Source organism: Crassostrea angulata, chromosome 8 (assembly GCF_025612915.1).
Source record: "Crassostrea angulata isolate pt1a10 chromosome 8, ASM2561291v2, whole genome shotgun sequence".
In the NCBI taxonomy this organism is placed as follows: domain Eukaryota; kingdom Metazoa; phylum Mollusca; class Bivalvia; order Ostreida; family Ostreidae; genus Magallana; species Magallana angulata.
Window position 1 is genome coordinate 34,631,186 of NC_069118.1, and position 17,179 is coordinate 34,648,364.

General features: G+C 32.6%; 1 protein-coding gene across 1 annotated transcript; it reads left to right on the forward strand.

Annotated features, from left to right (window-relative positions):
- Positions 1 to 1,678: 1,678 nt before the first annotated feature.
- LOC128159779 (nicotinamide phosphoribosyltransferase-like) lies at positions 1,679 to 15,317 on the forward strand. The gene is made up of 9 exons (XM_052822976.1): positions 1,679 to 1,810; positions 3,863 to 4,093; positions 9,920 to 10,048; positions 10,380 to 10,538; positions 11,038 to 11,168; positions 11,875 to 12,094; positions 12,291 to 12,551; positions 12,822 to 12,944; positions 14,672 to 15,317. The coding sequence occupies exons 1-9, from the start codon at positions 1,760 to 1,762 to the stop codon at positions 14,774 to 14,776; spliced, it is 1,410 nt and encodes a 469-aa protein (XP_052678936.1). The 5' UTR covers positions 1,679 to 1,759; the 3' UTR covers positions 14,777 to 15,317.
- The last annotated feature ends 1,862 nt before the right edge of the window (positions 15,318 to 17,179 follow it).

A 17,179-nucleotide genomic window follows, 5' to 3' on the forward strand; every position in this document is an offset into this window, starting at 1 on the left:
TAAATGATTAAGACAACAAAAATCGGTTCCAATTAATACCGTTTCTAATAGTATTCGGTCCTGCAAAAATATATGCAGATTAAATAAAAAATGTTAATTTTATTTTTAAAAAGTTTTTGATAAGGGCAGGTGGGTATATCATGGTGTTTGTGGTTAAGTTTAGTTAACTGTTACAGTTTTGGAATTCACAATATTTCATTGGATCGAAATCCGCTGGGGCCTAAATATTATAATAATACAAAATATTAATTTCATAAGAATTTGTTGCTTTGTTTATATAATTTATGAACCTATACTTGCTAATATCGAAATCTTTTCCTAATCTTTATATTTAAGACAAGAACCACCAGCCAACATAATTTCAGGGTAAATCATGGCCGCGGTCGTGTTTAGATAAAATAATAAAAAGTAATTTGTAACCACTCACTTTTTAAACATACAATGAACTTGGTCGTTAATTAATACATTGAATTTGTATTAAACCGTTTATTCATCATAATGTACTCTCATGTGCCAAAAGAATGTCGATTTTTATTCTGTTCACTATATTTTTCATTGAAAACCAACATTTTTCAAGGAATCTTTGAAAAGTAACCCCTTGATCGATTTTGAATAGCCTTGGATTGATAGATCTAGAATTTCTCAGTTCCTGAGATTGATCAACAATTTAAAGTAAGATTCAGCTCACATATTGCATAAGATATATATAGTATGGCTCTTAAAAATTTCTTCGTGTTGTGTTTGAATTATCAAATTTTACATATGAGCTGTTAAAAATGTGTTTCAATGCATGTCAAAAAGTGCAAATTGAATATATTTTAATCAATATAAATTTCTTTAAAATATTACCATATATAGCAAAAGATAATTTTAAAAAGTCTTGTTTTCATTGAAATGTATAGGGAATAAAAATGACACACTCTTGGCATGTGAGTGTAGTGACCCTTTAAGATTTGCGAAATAATTTCTACGTCCAAATGACAATCTATGACTAACTAACTACTTGATTTCAATCTTTATTGTAATAATTAACCATGAGTACATGTATAAAAGTTAAACAGCGGAATATGACACAAGAACATCGAACTTTCACTCCCTTTACCTCAATAAACAAAAAACAGGAAGAAAAAAAGAAAACAAGCTAAATTGACCATTTCACAATAGTAGTTTTTACTAGCAATGTGATTGGAATTTTAATAACTGAGAAAATTTCTATATTGACAGGGACGTATGTACTAACTATACTTAGTACGTCCTTGATATTGATAAACTGTTCTATATATCATACTATAGAATAAATCAAGATATTGACTATTGACTGGGGTTGAGGGCAACATTAATTGATTATATTAGCCCCCGAGGGACGAAATATTGCCCGACGCGAAGCTGAATTAAATGCATATGTGAGATTCCTTATCAGGTATGGGCTATGGTACTCAAGTGACTGTTAAGGCCTGTTGGCCTCTAGCTTGCTCCACACTTATCTTTAATATATCATATATGATATATAAACACTCATTTATATATATATAAAAAAAAAATCATGTTACAGTTAAAAAGATTGCGAGGAAAAAAACTAAAAACTTCAGATAAAGTCATTCTGTTCCCGACACGCGTTTTAAAATTGACCCACTTTGGCATTGAGAGAGAGCATAAAGTTCGAATAGTCGGGGTACGAATTGGTTTGAATCGGTTAACTATGTTGCTATGACGTCACGGGCACCTGTTTACAGTCAAGTGCCGAGTGGGAACTTAAAAAATGGCGAGTTCTATTACAGAAAATTTGCTGCTTGTGACAGATTCATACAAGGTGGGTCAGCAATGATTTCATTAATGGACATTTCATCAATTTTAATTGTTTGTTGATTGCTGAATTAATAGATACATGAATCAGATTTGTACATGATTTCGAGGAAAACAAGTTTCTCTTTTGCTTGTTTTCATCTTTTTATTGCAATTTGATCGGCATCTTGCAAGATGGGTGTTCATCTTATTAATATAAAGGCAAAACGCATGTTTTGTAAAGTTTTTGTTATACTACAGATATTCGTGTCAGATTTATAATAGTTTATTTAATTCATAGTCCATATATGAATTTATGGACGTGAAGTTACAGCTGGTTAACCCCCGTTTAAATGGAAAGCTGAAGATTAACTCCCTCAGAGCAGTACCTTTGTACACTATTCTTAAGTGCAGAAAGTCTAATCTGAAGACAATCCAAAAGAAAGGGAGTGAAAAGTAGAGCACTCCTTGTAATTTCCACATTACAGAGGAAATTCTGGTTGCCGTGGTTCAGCATGGCTACCAAAGGTTGTTCTGTGGTCTTATTAGGAAAGTCTTGGAAATATTAAGATTTGGTTGATACTGATCAACATTAGATAAAAATCTTGATGTTTTAATCATAAAAACTTCAAAAATGTTCAACAAAAAGTTAAACAACCCATGACTTCAAGGTTTAATTAATTTCACTTTCACTTCACTATACATGATCATTTATAAGTTTAAGGAAACTTGCAAAATCATAGACTATTATTTAAGACCAAGTACTAGCTTAGATTGACAAAGTAGAGGAAGCATATCAAATGTAAAAATTCTGTGACTCGTTTCCCTTCATTGATTAGATAGGAAAAAATTCTAAATTTTAAGGTATTGTACGTGCATGTATTTGACAAGAAATATTCAAGATCTTTGGTTAAAAGTACTTGGGGTGGTTGTGAATGTGGTGTCCCATTTGCTGTTTTGTCAATATTAAAGAATCTATTCCTCTTATTAAGAACTTGAACATAGGGTATATTGCAAGGTAACAAGTGTTTTAAGTATTTCATACAAATTTGATGTCATAAAACATCATTGTATACAGATAGTGCCAAGAAATTGGCAATGATTTTTTTTCTGCATGTATACATTTAAAATTGAACAGATGTTTATGAATTATTTACTGGTGTTATTCTGTAAATATTGCTATTCATTAAAGTGTAATTATTTATTCATTTGTCAATCATCAATAAACATGAGTCTTTAACCGCAGGCCTTTTTTCTGGGACATTGCAGATTGTTATAAACATATGAATTGAATTGAATTATTGTAACTTTAAAATATGAAGGTGCAAAATCATTTTCAAACCCATGCATATATTAGCCAAATTTGATTAACTTAATTCTTAAAATTACTGTATACAGGGAAATATTCCCTGTTGTTTTATTTTCGCCCCTTTTGCCCTCATTGTCAGAGGGCGAATTTAAGACTGGGCAAATGCTATGTTACAAATAATATTTCTGTAAACACAACTGCAACCGGGCAAATTCAAGACTGGGCAAAACCGTTTGCGAGTGTAGAAGAGCGAAAATAACACAGGGCGAAAATAACCCTGTATACAGTGTCAACTTGTCATTTGTTTCCTGCTTTAAAAAAAAATAATTATGAATCAGGAACTTAAAAATGGTGATGACATCTGCTCTTAAATGATCAAATATATAAAAATAACAAATCTTATGCTTATTAAAATAGTGATTATTACCATTTTTCATGATGCCAAATTTATAGGAAATACTCAAAAAGATTTTCCCAACATACCCTGTGTTAAATTCTCAAAAAGATTGAATAGATTATCAAATAACCACAAAACAGTAAATGAGACATCCAGGGATATATGTCCCAGACTACATTTACACCTACCAAGTACTGGAACAGGTATATTAAAAATTAATATAAATTTGCCATAGATAATCAAGTGCCCATCAATGCCAGGTTCATATAATTGTCTTCTTGCCAACTTCTTAGTATAGCTAGAAGATAAATGTTGTACTGTTAAAGGTTCAAGTTGCTAGTATACTATATTAATGTAAATGTCTGTTCTCGTAGGTCACACACCATCTTCAGTACCCTGCCAACACGACAGCCGTGTACTCGTACTTTGAGAGCCGCGGAGGCAAATTTGCAAACACTGTGTTCTTTGGTTTGCAGTACATCATTAAAAAATGGCTGACTGGTCAAGTTATCACCAAAGAAAAAATACAAGAGGCCAAGGAACTTTACAAATTACATTTTGGTCATGACTATTTTAACGAAGCTGGATGGAACTACATTCTTGAGGTAAGTTTCTTATAATATCATGTCACAATTATAAAATTGTTTCCAATATAACAGAAGGTGGCCATCTAATTTTCATATAATAGAACTGGGTATATCATTTTCTTATATTCATGATTTGTTCTCAGATTAATAAAATTAAATACTTATAGGTGCATGGCTTTATTGATTTTTAAATACAGTTACTTAATATTAATAAGGAATTTCCCAATTTAACATTTCATTTTCATTTAAATTTTTAGGAATTAACATTCATTGAATCAACAGGAACCTTATTAAAAGATTACGATTAAAAGCAAAAATTTCATCATAGTTTTACACAAAAACATGCATGGATCCAGAAAATTTTTCTGGGGGGGGGGGGGGGGGGGGAGTGTCTGACAGTTATTTGAGTTTGCAGTGAGGAGGTCTGGACCCTCAATGACCCATTTCTAGATTGGGGCATGCAGTTTGATTTGAAAAGAAGTTCCTAGAAATCTACTTTTCCTTTTCCTTTCAATTTGTGCTTTGGGTGGTTTTTTTGTCACTTTTAATTTCCTCCTGACACTGCAAACGTCTAAAAATAAACTTTCTAATTGCTGTAGATTCATAGTATTTAATAATACTTCCTGCAATTTGATCAGCTCTGATGGCCAGGGTCTGCCAGAGATTTCTATTTATAAAACATAATGGCATTCATAGCATTGAAATACTGCACCCTTTTAGCTTAGCCATTTCCTTTTTTTTCATTTCACTGTGTCATCTGGTCCATATATTCTTCCCAGAATAACAGATATAGCTGCAATATCTATGAGCTAGGTTTATAGGTAAAATGAACAAAAAAATTAAAAATCGGATTCTGATACCAGATTTTTTAAATTCTTAATAAGATATTCATTGCCATCTTTGATAAACAACTCCCATAATGGAAGCTATTATTGGCATTCATCAGATTTTTCAAAAGGTCTGGAATGAAAGTAAAAAATTAAAAAAGAATTACTCAGATGAAATAATTCTGACACACTGTGAATGCTTTCCAATTACTCTATATTCACTCGCGCATAGTGAACTGAATTTACCGATTGATAAATTCGTAATTTTTCAAAGAAGGATCTCCTGAATTATTCACCATGTATTCTTAATACTTGATAGCAAGGTATTGAAGATTTACAATTACAAGCTAGCTTCTGAAATCCTATCCTTTGATGACTTTTCATTGCTACCTTAATCGTGGCTGGTGGGTCATATTGGAATATCGGGGAATGGGAACAATTAAAGCATTAAGTAAGGTCTTTATGCACAATGGCTAGATGGCTAGGTCAATATAAAAACCAAACGTAAATACAATCAAAACGTCATTTATTTGTGCCTTTAAACACAATGTCATTTATGTAAATATAAACACCATTGACCATCTATGAATATCAGGGAAGACTCTATAGGTGAAATCCTTAATACTATTGGAAGGGCCAGACTTTTTGGACCATAAATTACACCTTTAGTTAGTGTTTGACTGTTTCAACAATTTTCTTATAGATCTATTAGGACTATTAGATCTATTATGTCTTTTGTAAGAATTGATTTTCAATTTGTTGTTTGCTTGCTGATGATATAAGCCGGAAAATTCCTTTGTACTTTCATTTCTGTAATTTTTTCTGATGAATGAACAGTCGAATGTTTTTATAGTGACAATGAGATCTGCTTTCCATATTTGCCTGGATGCCATATTGGGGGATGCAAAATACTAGTGATAGAGTACTGTAAATTCCTTATATTACGCGAGTACTTATTTCCGCGATCCCGCTGTTTTGTTTCAAATTGCGAGAGTATAAAATCGCAAACGTGGAACTTCTCTCCTTATTTCTTATATAACTTTCAACTCTCAGAAAATAATGGCGAGATTTTTTAATCTGCTTAGGATGCTTCTCGCGATTTTACGCAGATATTAATTCCTTGCGTTTAATTAGGAATCTACAGTATATAGATTAATGAAGCAGATCTGTTAATCTCAATAAAAGTGTTGTTTTTTTTCACAGTGGCTGCATCTGGAATACAAATCACGTTTATAGAAGTTCTTGGTGATTGTCGTTAAGAAAGTAATATGAGTGATCTTTTCTTTGTAAATTAATGTCCTTATCTAAATTTTAGACAAATACAAATTAATCAGGCAGGAATTTTGCACATTATGTATTTTGGGATGTGTACTGTCTTTGAATAATGAAGTTAAAGAGACACAAATTAGCCTATGAATCACATTAAAAATAACCTTACTTGACCACATATACCTGGTGTTTCTAAAAAAGCTACGATTAATGCATGTTGATATTTAATATTTTATGTAATTAAAAAAGACAATTTCTTCACTTTATGGAAATGCATTTTTTTGTATACAAAGCAATCATTCATTCAGTTTAAGACAGTCGGTTGGCTTTGTAGTCTTTGATTACACCTTAATTTGTTCTTGTTAGCTGTTCTATATTAATAATGAATTTTGAACTAATTGAGCTATTTTCAGCAGAGTAATGACCCTTGAATTTGCTTTTTTCTTCCTTTGCTATGCATTCAGAAACTAGATATTGTGACATTGATAATTTATGGGTTGTGTCTGTGCATATAGCACCACAGTTGTAGCTCTTTGCTTTTAAAAAATGTTCAGTAAATAATTTATAGCCTCCATTCCCAGCAGAACTAAATTGATGAATTTTGAATTAATTGAGCTACTCTCAGCAGAGTTATGGCCCTTGCATTTGACTTTTTGCTTTGCATGCAGAAACTAGATTTTGTGACAGTGATAATTTATGGATTGTAACAGATAGTACTTACAGCACCATGGTTGAAACTCTTTAATTTCAAAAATATGATCAATTAAAAGTTTAAAACATGTATAGCCCTGTCCCATTCCCACAGGAATTGTAAATAAATCAGATTCTTAGTGACGTACATATATACATGTATGTATAATTTTTGAAGACTTATCCTTAGACACATCATGGGTCATTTGATTTAAAGACTGGATGTCATTCACGTCATAACAACTCATTCGGTTTGTAATCCAGTTAAACATTCTTTTTAGTTATGAATTAAGTCCTTAACCTAATCCTCTTGGTATTTATGTCATTTAGTCGTTATAATTCCCAGCGATTTACACGATCGGTGAAAAAAAAGTGCAAATCATTTTCCAGACGACAACAAAATAAAAGTACAGTCAAACTTCGCTATCTCAAATTAGACTAGACTGTTTAAAAATACGTAAAAAATAAGTGGTTGGGTCTTACAAATTACTTTAACATATCCATTGTATTTAAGATATCAGTGTTCGAGATGTCAAAGTGTAACTGTATTATTATAATAACACTTTTGTTTACCCATTCAGATGAGGATTTTGAGATCTAATTTAATGGAAGTTATAAAAGACAAGATATGTTACAAATACAGGTTCTTTATTTAACACATAAAAACAGAGAGTATGCGTATTCATGTACATCACACCTTCACAAGTTCGTCTTTCAACTAATTGAATGATTTTTGCACTTTCTACCCTTAAAACTTCAATCCAGAATAAAATAAAATTTGAAACTATTCTTGCATTCATATTATTTAATGGACCACAACCAAGAGCAAATAATTCTATAGTCTCTCCCAAGTTATAGCTTCCATAATTTTTTGATGATTTCTAATAAAAATACACATACCTGTGAAAGAAATACAATTGAAATCGATGAAAGGGAATATATCTAAGATATATCTTCATTGAACAAAATATCCCTTTTCACTCATACAATTTCACAGGAACGAAAACAATTTTCTAACGGAGATTTGTAATGGGAAATGTTTACATCTTTTCTCCATTCGGAATATACTCGGAATACATCGCGCAATTTTTTAACATTATCATCCGGGCTTATTAATGGCTGATGCAATGCAAAATCTCCGTAGACTTTCAATTTTTGGATCTGTATTGAAACCTGAAGCGGTAGAGGGGGCGTTTCAAAACAGATAATCTGGACATTTTTCATATTTAGTGGATGAACGTAGTTTGAGCACAAAGGTATTTACTATTATTGAAATATCAAGCAAAAAGTGGTGGAAGCAAAAACTCGGGACAGAGTTTAGCTGCAAAGTTTTATGGGTGTTCGGCCTTCAAGGCCTTGTTGACGTTTGGTTTTCTTTTATTAAAGGTTGTTATATATTACCAGTATTAAGCATTATTGCTTGGAACAAAATTGCAATGTACATGCTAGTACTAGATGCATACTATGGAATTAGCATATCAGATTTTATTATGCCTTCTGTCAGTTTGTCACTATGTATTCAATACTCATCTATTTTCGCATAGTATCAAAGGATTTATATAGCGTAAGCATACTATGCCGAAATAGAGCACGGCAAATATTTTCAACGAAAATCTTTCAAGAGCCAACAGCGGGATTCGAACTCATGACGCTAAAATCATATCAGCTTGAAGCCCAACGCGTTAACGCTACGCTAAATTAACCGTTAATATAATTATTGGTATTTATATATATAAAACGTAGATATATACGAATGACATCAAGCAATTAGAATTGTTCATTTTTCCAAAGACACTTTATTACTGACGGTAATTTTATAGTTAAAGTTTCTTATAAACTTTTGAACAAATTGATTGAACATTTTTCAAAGAAATTCTACATGAGAATCACAAAAACGCTTTTTTAAATGACGCTTGATAAAGAATGTTCAAGAAAAAAAATTCAATGAGATTTCGTCTGCTAAACATTTCTAGTTTTCTCGGTATGCTAAACGTCTCTCATTTATAGAAAAGAACATAAACCTTTGTTGACTTTTTATTGTACAACAACTTGTTGATTAAATAAACAATAAAATCAATTGATTAATTTGAAAAAAAAACCAAACAAATAAACGCTTGCTTTTCCGGTAATTATTTTTAGGGACTTCGGCGAGTGCACTATGTATCAAACCCTGACTACTATTTAGGCATAGTACATGCACAACACAACACTATTATATAAATAACAGTACACACAACATATTAGTACTGAGGTGACCAACTGTAGAATTGCATTCGTTACTAAGTCTGTAATGCCATCGAAAGCAGCTTAATTAGTGGGAGTGCAAATGAGATCAGTCTCATGGATTATGATTTGACCTGATTGCTGCAATCCCTATTTTCAGAAAAATAATGAAATGTGCTTAAAAATAGTTATAATCCATCATGAATTATCGTCTAATGCACAAACCGTGGGGATTATTGTATAGTGCAAAGCATTGTAATCAAAAGTGGCAGAACAAATAAAGACTTGCAATTTCATGTAATACCTGCATGCCTCCAGAGTACCTAAATTAAATACAGGATCAATTTTACTGGAAAATCCCCTTTATAAAGTGTTGTGCACTGGTAGGTTAATACATGGCAGTACAAATGCATTGCATGGACAGGTACAGGCCTCGGTAATAACAAAGCGTAAAAAAACTACAAGATATATAGTATTGGTAGTATTAGTATTGCTGAAAATTTTCTCTCAAGTTGGAGTCTCAGGATATAAATTAAGTACGGTCCTTGTAAATTAAATAGATCTAATGGAAAAGAGGGTTTATTTGTAACTTACACCGGAATTGGCAGGTGTCTAATGTTGTCCCTGATTATTCGTCTTAGTGTTGTTGGGTTCCAATGGTGCCTTTTGTTTAACTTAAAACTGCAAAATTACTGAAGATGTTAAGTCAGTCTTTTCCCTAGTCGTTTTGATAGTACAGATGCTGCATGCATCATCTTGGTTAAGAGGTGAATTCATGTATGATTTTTTAGCATTTTTTTCCATCAAACTGTGTGTATCGGTATTTATCTTCCAGCACCACAATGGCTGTCTTCCCGTCAGGATTCGGGCGGTGCCAGAGGGCTCGGTGGTACCCTACAAAAACGTTCTCTTCACCGTGGAAAACACAGACCCAAAGTGTTTCTGGCTGACCAATTATCTAGAGGTAAGATTAATACAAAACTAGATTAGCTGGAGAAAATGAGATCATACAGGTACATATGAAGAAGGATAACCAATTGTTTTTGTTTGTAAAATTTTGTGATCATTTCAAATTGAGATGTCTTTAAACTTATGAGTCATACAGTAAAATGGTTGTTTGAGATTATTCTTCCTCATAAAAATGATGTGAAATTTTGGAAATCAAAGTGCATTGAAATTCAAGCACACGAGTGTCATCTAAGGCAGCTGTATATGTACATGTACATGTACATTTAAAGACACACCTTGTGGTGCAGGGCTTTATTAACACCCTAGTTTGGGTCTGTTTGTTGCAGACACTTCTTGTCCAGGTGTGGTACCCAATGACAGTGGCCACCAACTCCAGGTACCAGAAAGAAATCATTGCCAAGTTCCTTCACGAGACAGCCGACGATCTCAAATCACTGCCATTCAAACTCCATGACTTTGGATTCCGGGGATCAACATCTGTTGAGGTATCCATTTTATGATAATTTTTTTTCTCAATCAAAAAGCAAAGTTGTACTTCTTGAATACATGTGCCTATTTACTTGTAAATACTGCCACATTATTACAAATTTTGAAAATGTATTCAATTTGCTAATGCTTGAATAAGCATAGTATGCCAGTACATGTATAATCCTACTACATGTATACAAATGATGTATTATTCAAGACTGTATCAGAGTTTTACCTGTTGACATATTAATTTATACTCATGTATACTAACTAAATTAATAACAACTTTGTGATTGTCTGTCATTGAAGTGGTCTAAGATCAACCCATCTTTTTAAATAATACAAGATAGACAACTCCTGAGATGTGTTCAGCAAAGCAAGTGCCTGCAACCACTTGCCAAATATAGCTGATTTTTGGCAAGCACTCGCAAGTACCCACTCCGTTGAACATGCCTCTGGTGTAAATGTAATGTATTTAGCTAGTGGACTATTTGATTAGACATATTTTGTCCACAGTCTGCTGGTATAGGGGGAGCCGGTCATCTGGTCAATTTTCAAGGAACCGACACGATAGCAGCCATTTGTGTAGCAAGAAAGTACTACAGCTGTAATATTGCTGGATTCTCTGTGCCTGCTGCAGAACATAGGTAAAAGTACAGAGAGGATAGTTTTTTTTTCCCTAGTTATAAATATTATATATAATAATTTATTGCATACATCAACCACTATGAACCACCAAGCAGTTTAGTTAAAAGAAATCTGCGAACTATCCCAAGTCATGTTATGTTTTCATAACCTTAAGAAATCATTAAGTTTAAGGAACAAGGCAATTTTTTCTTCTCACAAATGACATTTAATTTTACAAAATGTATAAGTACATTGTATCATCAATTCGTATCATCAGATTGATATATTTTTGCATAAATATTGTAACATATAATTATTTGTTTATAGTTTATTAATTATTTTCTTTTATACTTATAACCATGCAATCAAACTGCATGTTACAACTATAATTGAACTAATGAATAATTGATTTTGAATTTTAATTGATTATCAGTTGACTTTATCTGGTTTCAATTCTTTCATTAATACTTGTTTTTCCTAATTAGAGGCATATGGAGTATTAATCTTAATACAATTTTTTATTCATAAAGTGGCATTATTGATGGACAATGTTGATTGATAAGTGAACACCCTAACATTTGCTTGTTCACTTCTTGATATTTATTCTTGATTTTCCAAATACTTCTACAATATCTTAAAGGACCAAAATCTGAGTGGAAATACTAGTATTAGGATTCATGCAACAACAGAAAAAAACTTTACTTATTTTTTTTTTTTTTTTTAAAGTACCATTACCACCTGGGGGAGAGATGGAGAAAAAGAAGCCTTTACCAACATGATGACCCACTTTCCTACGGGCATCGTATCAATAGTCAGTGATAGCTATGACATTTGGAATGCTTGTGAAAACGTTTGGGGACAACAGCTGAAATCTTTAGTGGAAAAAAGGGATGGAACACTAGTTATTCGACCTGACTCTGGTGAACCCACAGAGGTCGTTGTCAAGGTAACGTATGTAAAGATGAAGTCTTTTAATGGAATGAAAACATATTTCAAAAATAAAATAATGAGCTGTAGTGAAATGAATGATCAATTATATAGAGGCTATGCATTTAAAAATGAATTACAGAGTAGACGATAAAATCTTCTTTGATTAAATATCACTGTATTTAAAATATTTTTACTTTGATCATATATTTTAGGTATTAAACATTCTGGATGATAAGTTTGGTCATGTGAAGAACTCTAAAGGATTCAAACAATTGCCCCCATATCTGAGGATCATTCAGGGTGATGGAATAAGTTACGAAACATTAACTGCCATCTTGGAAGCTATGAAGAAGCACAACTGGAGTGCAGAAAACATTGTGTTTGGAAGCGGCGGAGCACTGCTCCAGAAGTTGAATCGGGACACTCAGAAATGTGCTTTCAAATGTAGCTATGCACTTATTAATGGAAAAGAGGTACACACTGAGAGAGAGAGAGAGAGAGACAGAGAGAGAGAGAGAAATTGACAGACAGACAATTTACTGATGAGAAGTCAATTGCATTTTAGTTTTTTTTAGCGTCTGATTTTCTCATTTTAAAATTGTTATTTCCTTTTGCATTGCATACATTGCTTATAAGTAGTGAAGTTGATGTCATATCATCCCTTGCATTACATAACATACCGTTAATATATACATGTATCAGAAATGTTTAACATGCCACTCAACCACTTTTACCATTTTCAGGTGAATGTTTACAAGCAGCCAGTGACAGACCCAGGGAAGAAAAGTAAGAAAGGGCGACTGACCTTGGAGTATAGTGATGGTCAGTACAAGACTGTGGAGGAGGGGAAAGGAGACCCCAAAAAGGTAAACCTGCACCTTGTACCCAGAGGTTCATATCACATGCATAGGTTCAGGTAGTTGGGAACTAATTACACACAATATTTCAAAAAAAAAATTTCTTTATAAATGTTTACAGGCTATAGCAAATTAGGGGTGAAACAGTATTAATGGATGTGGGTTTTTAATTTCTAAGAACTTTTGAAATCTGGTGTGTAAATAGCTTAAAAAATACAGTGATATGGTATATGTATTTTCAGGTAATGATAGGACCAATGTATGACATATCTTTCAATTCATTCCTTTTATCATAGTTGTCTTTCCTTGGTATTTGTATAAATATTAAATAAGATGTCAATTATATTGAATACCAAACTGGAGGCTGATGGCATATTCCTTTGAGGTGATACTCTTTACCTTGTGTGGACTCTGTGGATAAAATTGGATATATTTGACGGTTTTTCTTTCCACTTTTGAATTTTTTTAGACTTGGCTTAAGGTTTTTCAGTGTTCAATTTCATCTTGTACACAATTTAACTTTCATAGGCACTCTATAGAAAAAAGACAGAAGTTATCACAGCAAACTCCTTGCAAACTTCTTTTAAGTGTTATATATCTATTATTTCTAAATTTTTCCGCAGGCATTAGTACTTACCAGTACCACAAACTACTGATAATGTACCACTTACAACATACTTTGTTTATATCTTCAGATGGAACTTTTCTCTACTTGTGCTTGCTCTTTCTCTGTCTCTCTCTCTCTCTCTGACAGTGCAATTTTGTTTTCATTTTCCTTGTAAGTGCTTTTATTGGTCAATGTAAAGTGTGACACTAAATCAACAAGAGTTGTGCTACATACTTCCTACCATAGAAGTTTAAAAGTTTAATCATGACAGAAATCGTCTGTGAGTTAATGGGACATGGTTACAATTTTTATCAAATTTAACATAACAAATTTAAATATTCACAAATGATGCTTAAGTAAGGTAATTCCATTTGTCACTGTAAGTTGTCAAGAGATACACAAAGCTCACATTTCTTTGTTAATATGTAAACAAGACTCATGCCATGTTTTGTTTACACAGAGGAATAACTGTAAAGAAAATACATTATTTAAAACAAATTAGGAATTAACAACACTGGAAACTGTGAAATTATTTTCATAAAAGCTTACAAATAGAATGTAATCTTAAAGAAGAAAATAACGGTTTTTCCAGTATATACATGTACAGCCTATGTCAACAAGAAACTTGGCACGATTGATTACAGAACAAAGAAATGCAACCTCTATATCTTATAACTTGAAAACTGATGACAAAATTTTGGATGACTGTTGGAGAAATCTTTGTTAAGCACTATAAGTAATAAAATTTTGAAGAAAAAAACCACCTGTGACCATTCCCCTTAAAACAGCGGGTACAGTGTACATGTACTTAATGTGGTATGGGACACCTCCATATTGTGACATACTTCATATCGAAAGTATTTTGATTATGTAATGTAATGAACTTTTACCACATTAGGTTCCCATACCATCGTAATTGCTGCAATACATTAAAATATTATGATTTGTCCCAATGTTTTTAGCAGATACATCTTAATATGTACTATATAGTTCTTGGAGATAGTAAAATGTAAATTTTACAACTGTTGTGCTATTGATAAGAATTGTATATTCTGTAATAAATCTGTATTTGCTGTATACAATTGCAGCGTGATATCTTTAAAATTTTATTTTATTTTTTCTGATTCAGGATGTCTTTGTGACTGTTTTTGAAAATGGAAAGTTACTAAGGGACTACACCTTTGATGAAGTGAGGGCGAATGCAGAGATAGACCTGTTGAAGAAACCTTCCTAGAAAAATTATCCAATTTAACCAATTCCATCAGATATAGTGAAAGCTGTAGAAATTGAACCAATATTGTTTAAATCCAACTGTTACAGACATTAACATGTACATTTTATGTAATATTGTGCAGGAACGCTGGTACGTGATATTTATGCAATTGTGCAAAGCAACTTGCACTTATATTTGTTCATGGAGAATTCATGAAATAAAAAAAAAAAATCCCCCAAAACCAATACCATATTATCCACGCTGAGGCTCCCGATCCAAGTGCTGACCAAGTTACCACCCCCATGCTCCACCGCCATAACTCCCCAGTCACATCGCAGCATAGAGCAGCTGACACTATTTTGTATAATGTCAGTTTTCCCGTCACTTTGCAGCATTGAGCAGCCGTCAGTATTTTGAATGATGTCGGTATTCCCAGATTTTTGTAGTGATATTTTTTTACTACACATTATTTACAATTTTTTTCTGTTTGTTTTGTTTACATTACACAGTAATCAATTTATTGTATAGAAAGTTCACCTATAAAAGATATTTATTTTTTACAGATCTTTGTTTGTTGTTTTGTTTTCACTTTATAACAAATCCAACTGCTGTCACACCGTTCACATTGGTATCTATTTTACCAATTTATTTTTTTTTTTTATGTATTTTATTAGAAATAAATTTAGGACATGTATGAATGCTTTTTAATTTATGAATTGTAGATAGAGAAGACTTTTAACAAAATTATGACATTTAATTATTATACTTTTCATGAAAGTAATATTTAGAATTCATTAAAGGTTAATGATATTAATAAAATACCTTTAATACGAGAAGTTTATTTTATTTATAACTGCTAGAGAGGAAATATGTGGTAAATAAAACAGTTTGTGATACACTCGTATAGGTAGAGGCTGGACTAATGCTTAAAGAATATTAATGAAACCACAGCACCGTACATTTATTCTGTATGGCGATCATGATCCTCAGAAATGTTGACCCAAAAGTTTTAAACAAATCTCACTTTTCATGTAGGTTTCTATCACAATTATTGGCTTGCAATTATGCTATTACTTTTCCAAGATGCCTTGTTACCATGATAATAGAATATTTCTCATGGTTTATATTTGTCATAACAAATAAACATATAACAGTTATAGGTTGATAAACAGTTCTGTGAAATTTTAAAGCAGTCAGCAAGATGATATGGACTTGGACAAGGTGTTTTTAAGATATTGTATTATTTTTAAGATGAGAAGGTAAGGGATGGGCCCAAGTCACTCGCCTGTCGTAAAACATGTACTCATTACTCTATACCTGAGTAGCAATAACATTTCTGGCCTTTATTGGAGCTTGTTAATCTTGACCATTTTCAAGTTATTTGACCGTTTATGAAATGAGGGGTTGAGTATGACAATAGGGGCACTTGACCAACCAACCACTTTATGTATCTTTTGAAAAATAAATGCATTTTCACTGTATGACCAATAAAAACCCACCGTAGAATTAGACCCTCTGACCCACAGGGTTACTTGAAATTTACAATTTATTTTATGATGGGGGATCTAGCAGTCCAGCTGGACTACACAGGTTTAGATATTAAAAGAACTTTCACTATATGACTAATAACAACTACCCTCCACCATATAAGCTATTTACTCAGTTTAGATACTTGATGAGCATTTTCACTACTAGTATATAACCAATGAAGCCCCATCCATCTACCGGTACTGACCTTGAGGTCAAGGAATTTTAAAAATTTGGTAAGCACCCCAGCCCTCCTCACTTCTATAAAATCAGTTTTACTATTTGATTCCCAGAATAGAGATAATAATGTTTTCACTAACATTATCAATAACGCCACACCTTGCCTTTCCCCCTCACCCCCTCCCCCCTCCGGATAATTGTCCCTCAGATTCCCATCCTTGTCATTTTTTGGAATGTATGTACATGCATTGTACATGTAGATACTCAGAAGTAGTGAGAATTTTTTTTAAACATTGCATCACCCCCTCCCCCCCACCCACCCACACATTTTACGATCTATGTAATATGTTTAGAATTTATCATTTATTTTTTTTTGATATTGTTTGCTCTTCAGTTTGTGACCCAATGCGTTTCCTGGGTTCAGCAATATCTTGTATGGGTTTACACTAAAATGAATGGAATTGACCTCCTGAAATGTATTTATCGGTACATTTTTCAGCAATATCTTGTATGGACGTGGGTTTCACACTGAAATGAATGGAATTGACCTCCTGAAATGCATTTACATGAACTGTGAAAAATTTTATAAGTAATTTATTAACTGAAATTCATTGTGACCTGGGTTGGGAAAAATTAGGGTTACCTATCATACACTCTAGTTTGTTCGAGTTCCTGAACTTTTAAAAACGTACGCCGGTAAATCACTTCATACTGGCT

Excerpts from the sequence above, each read along its gene's own strand:
- LOC128159779 (XM_052822976.1), top strand. The coding sequence starts at position 1,760 with ATGGCGAGTTCTATTACAGAAAATTTGCTGCTTGTGACAGATTCATAC. Across the intron at positions 1,811-3,862 it reads TTGTGACAGATTCATACAAG|GTCACACACCATCTTCAGTA; the intron begins GTGGGTCAGCAA and ends CTGTTCTCGTAG. Across the intron at positions 12,095-12,290 it reads CCACAGAGGTCGTTGTCAAG|GTATTAAACATTCTGGATGA; the intron begins GTAACGTATGTA and ends CATATATTTTAG.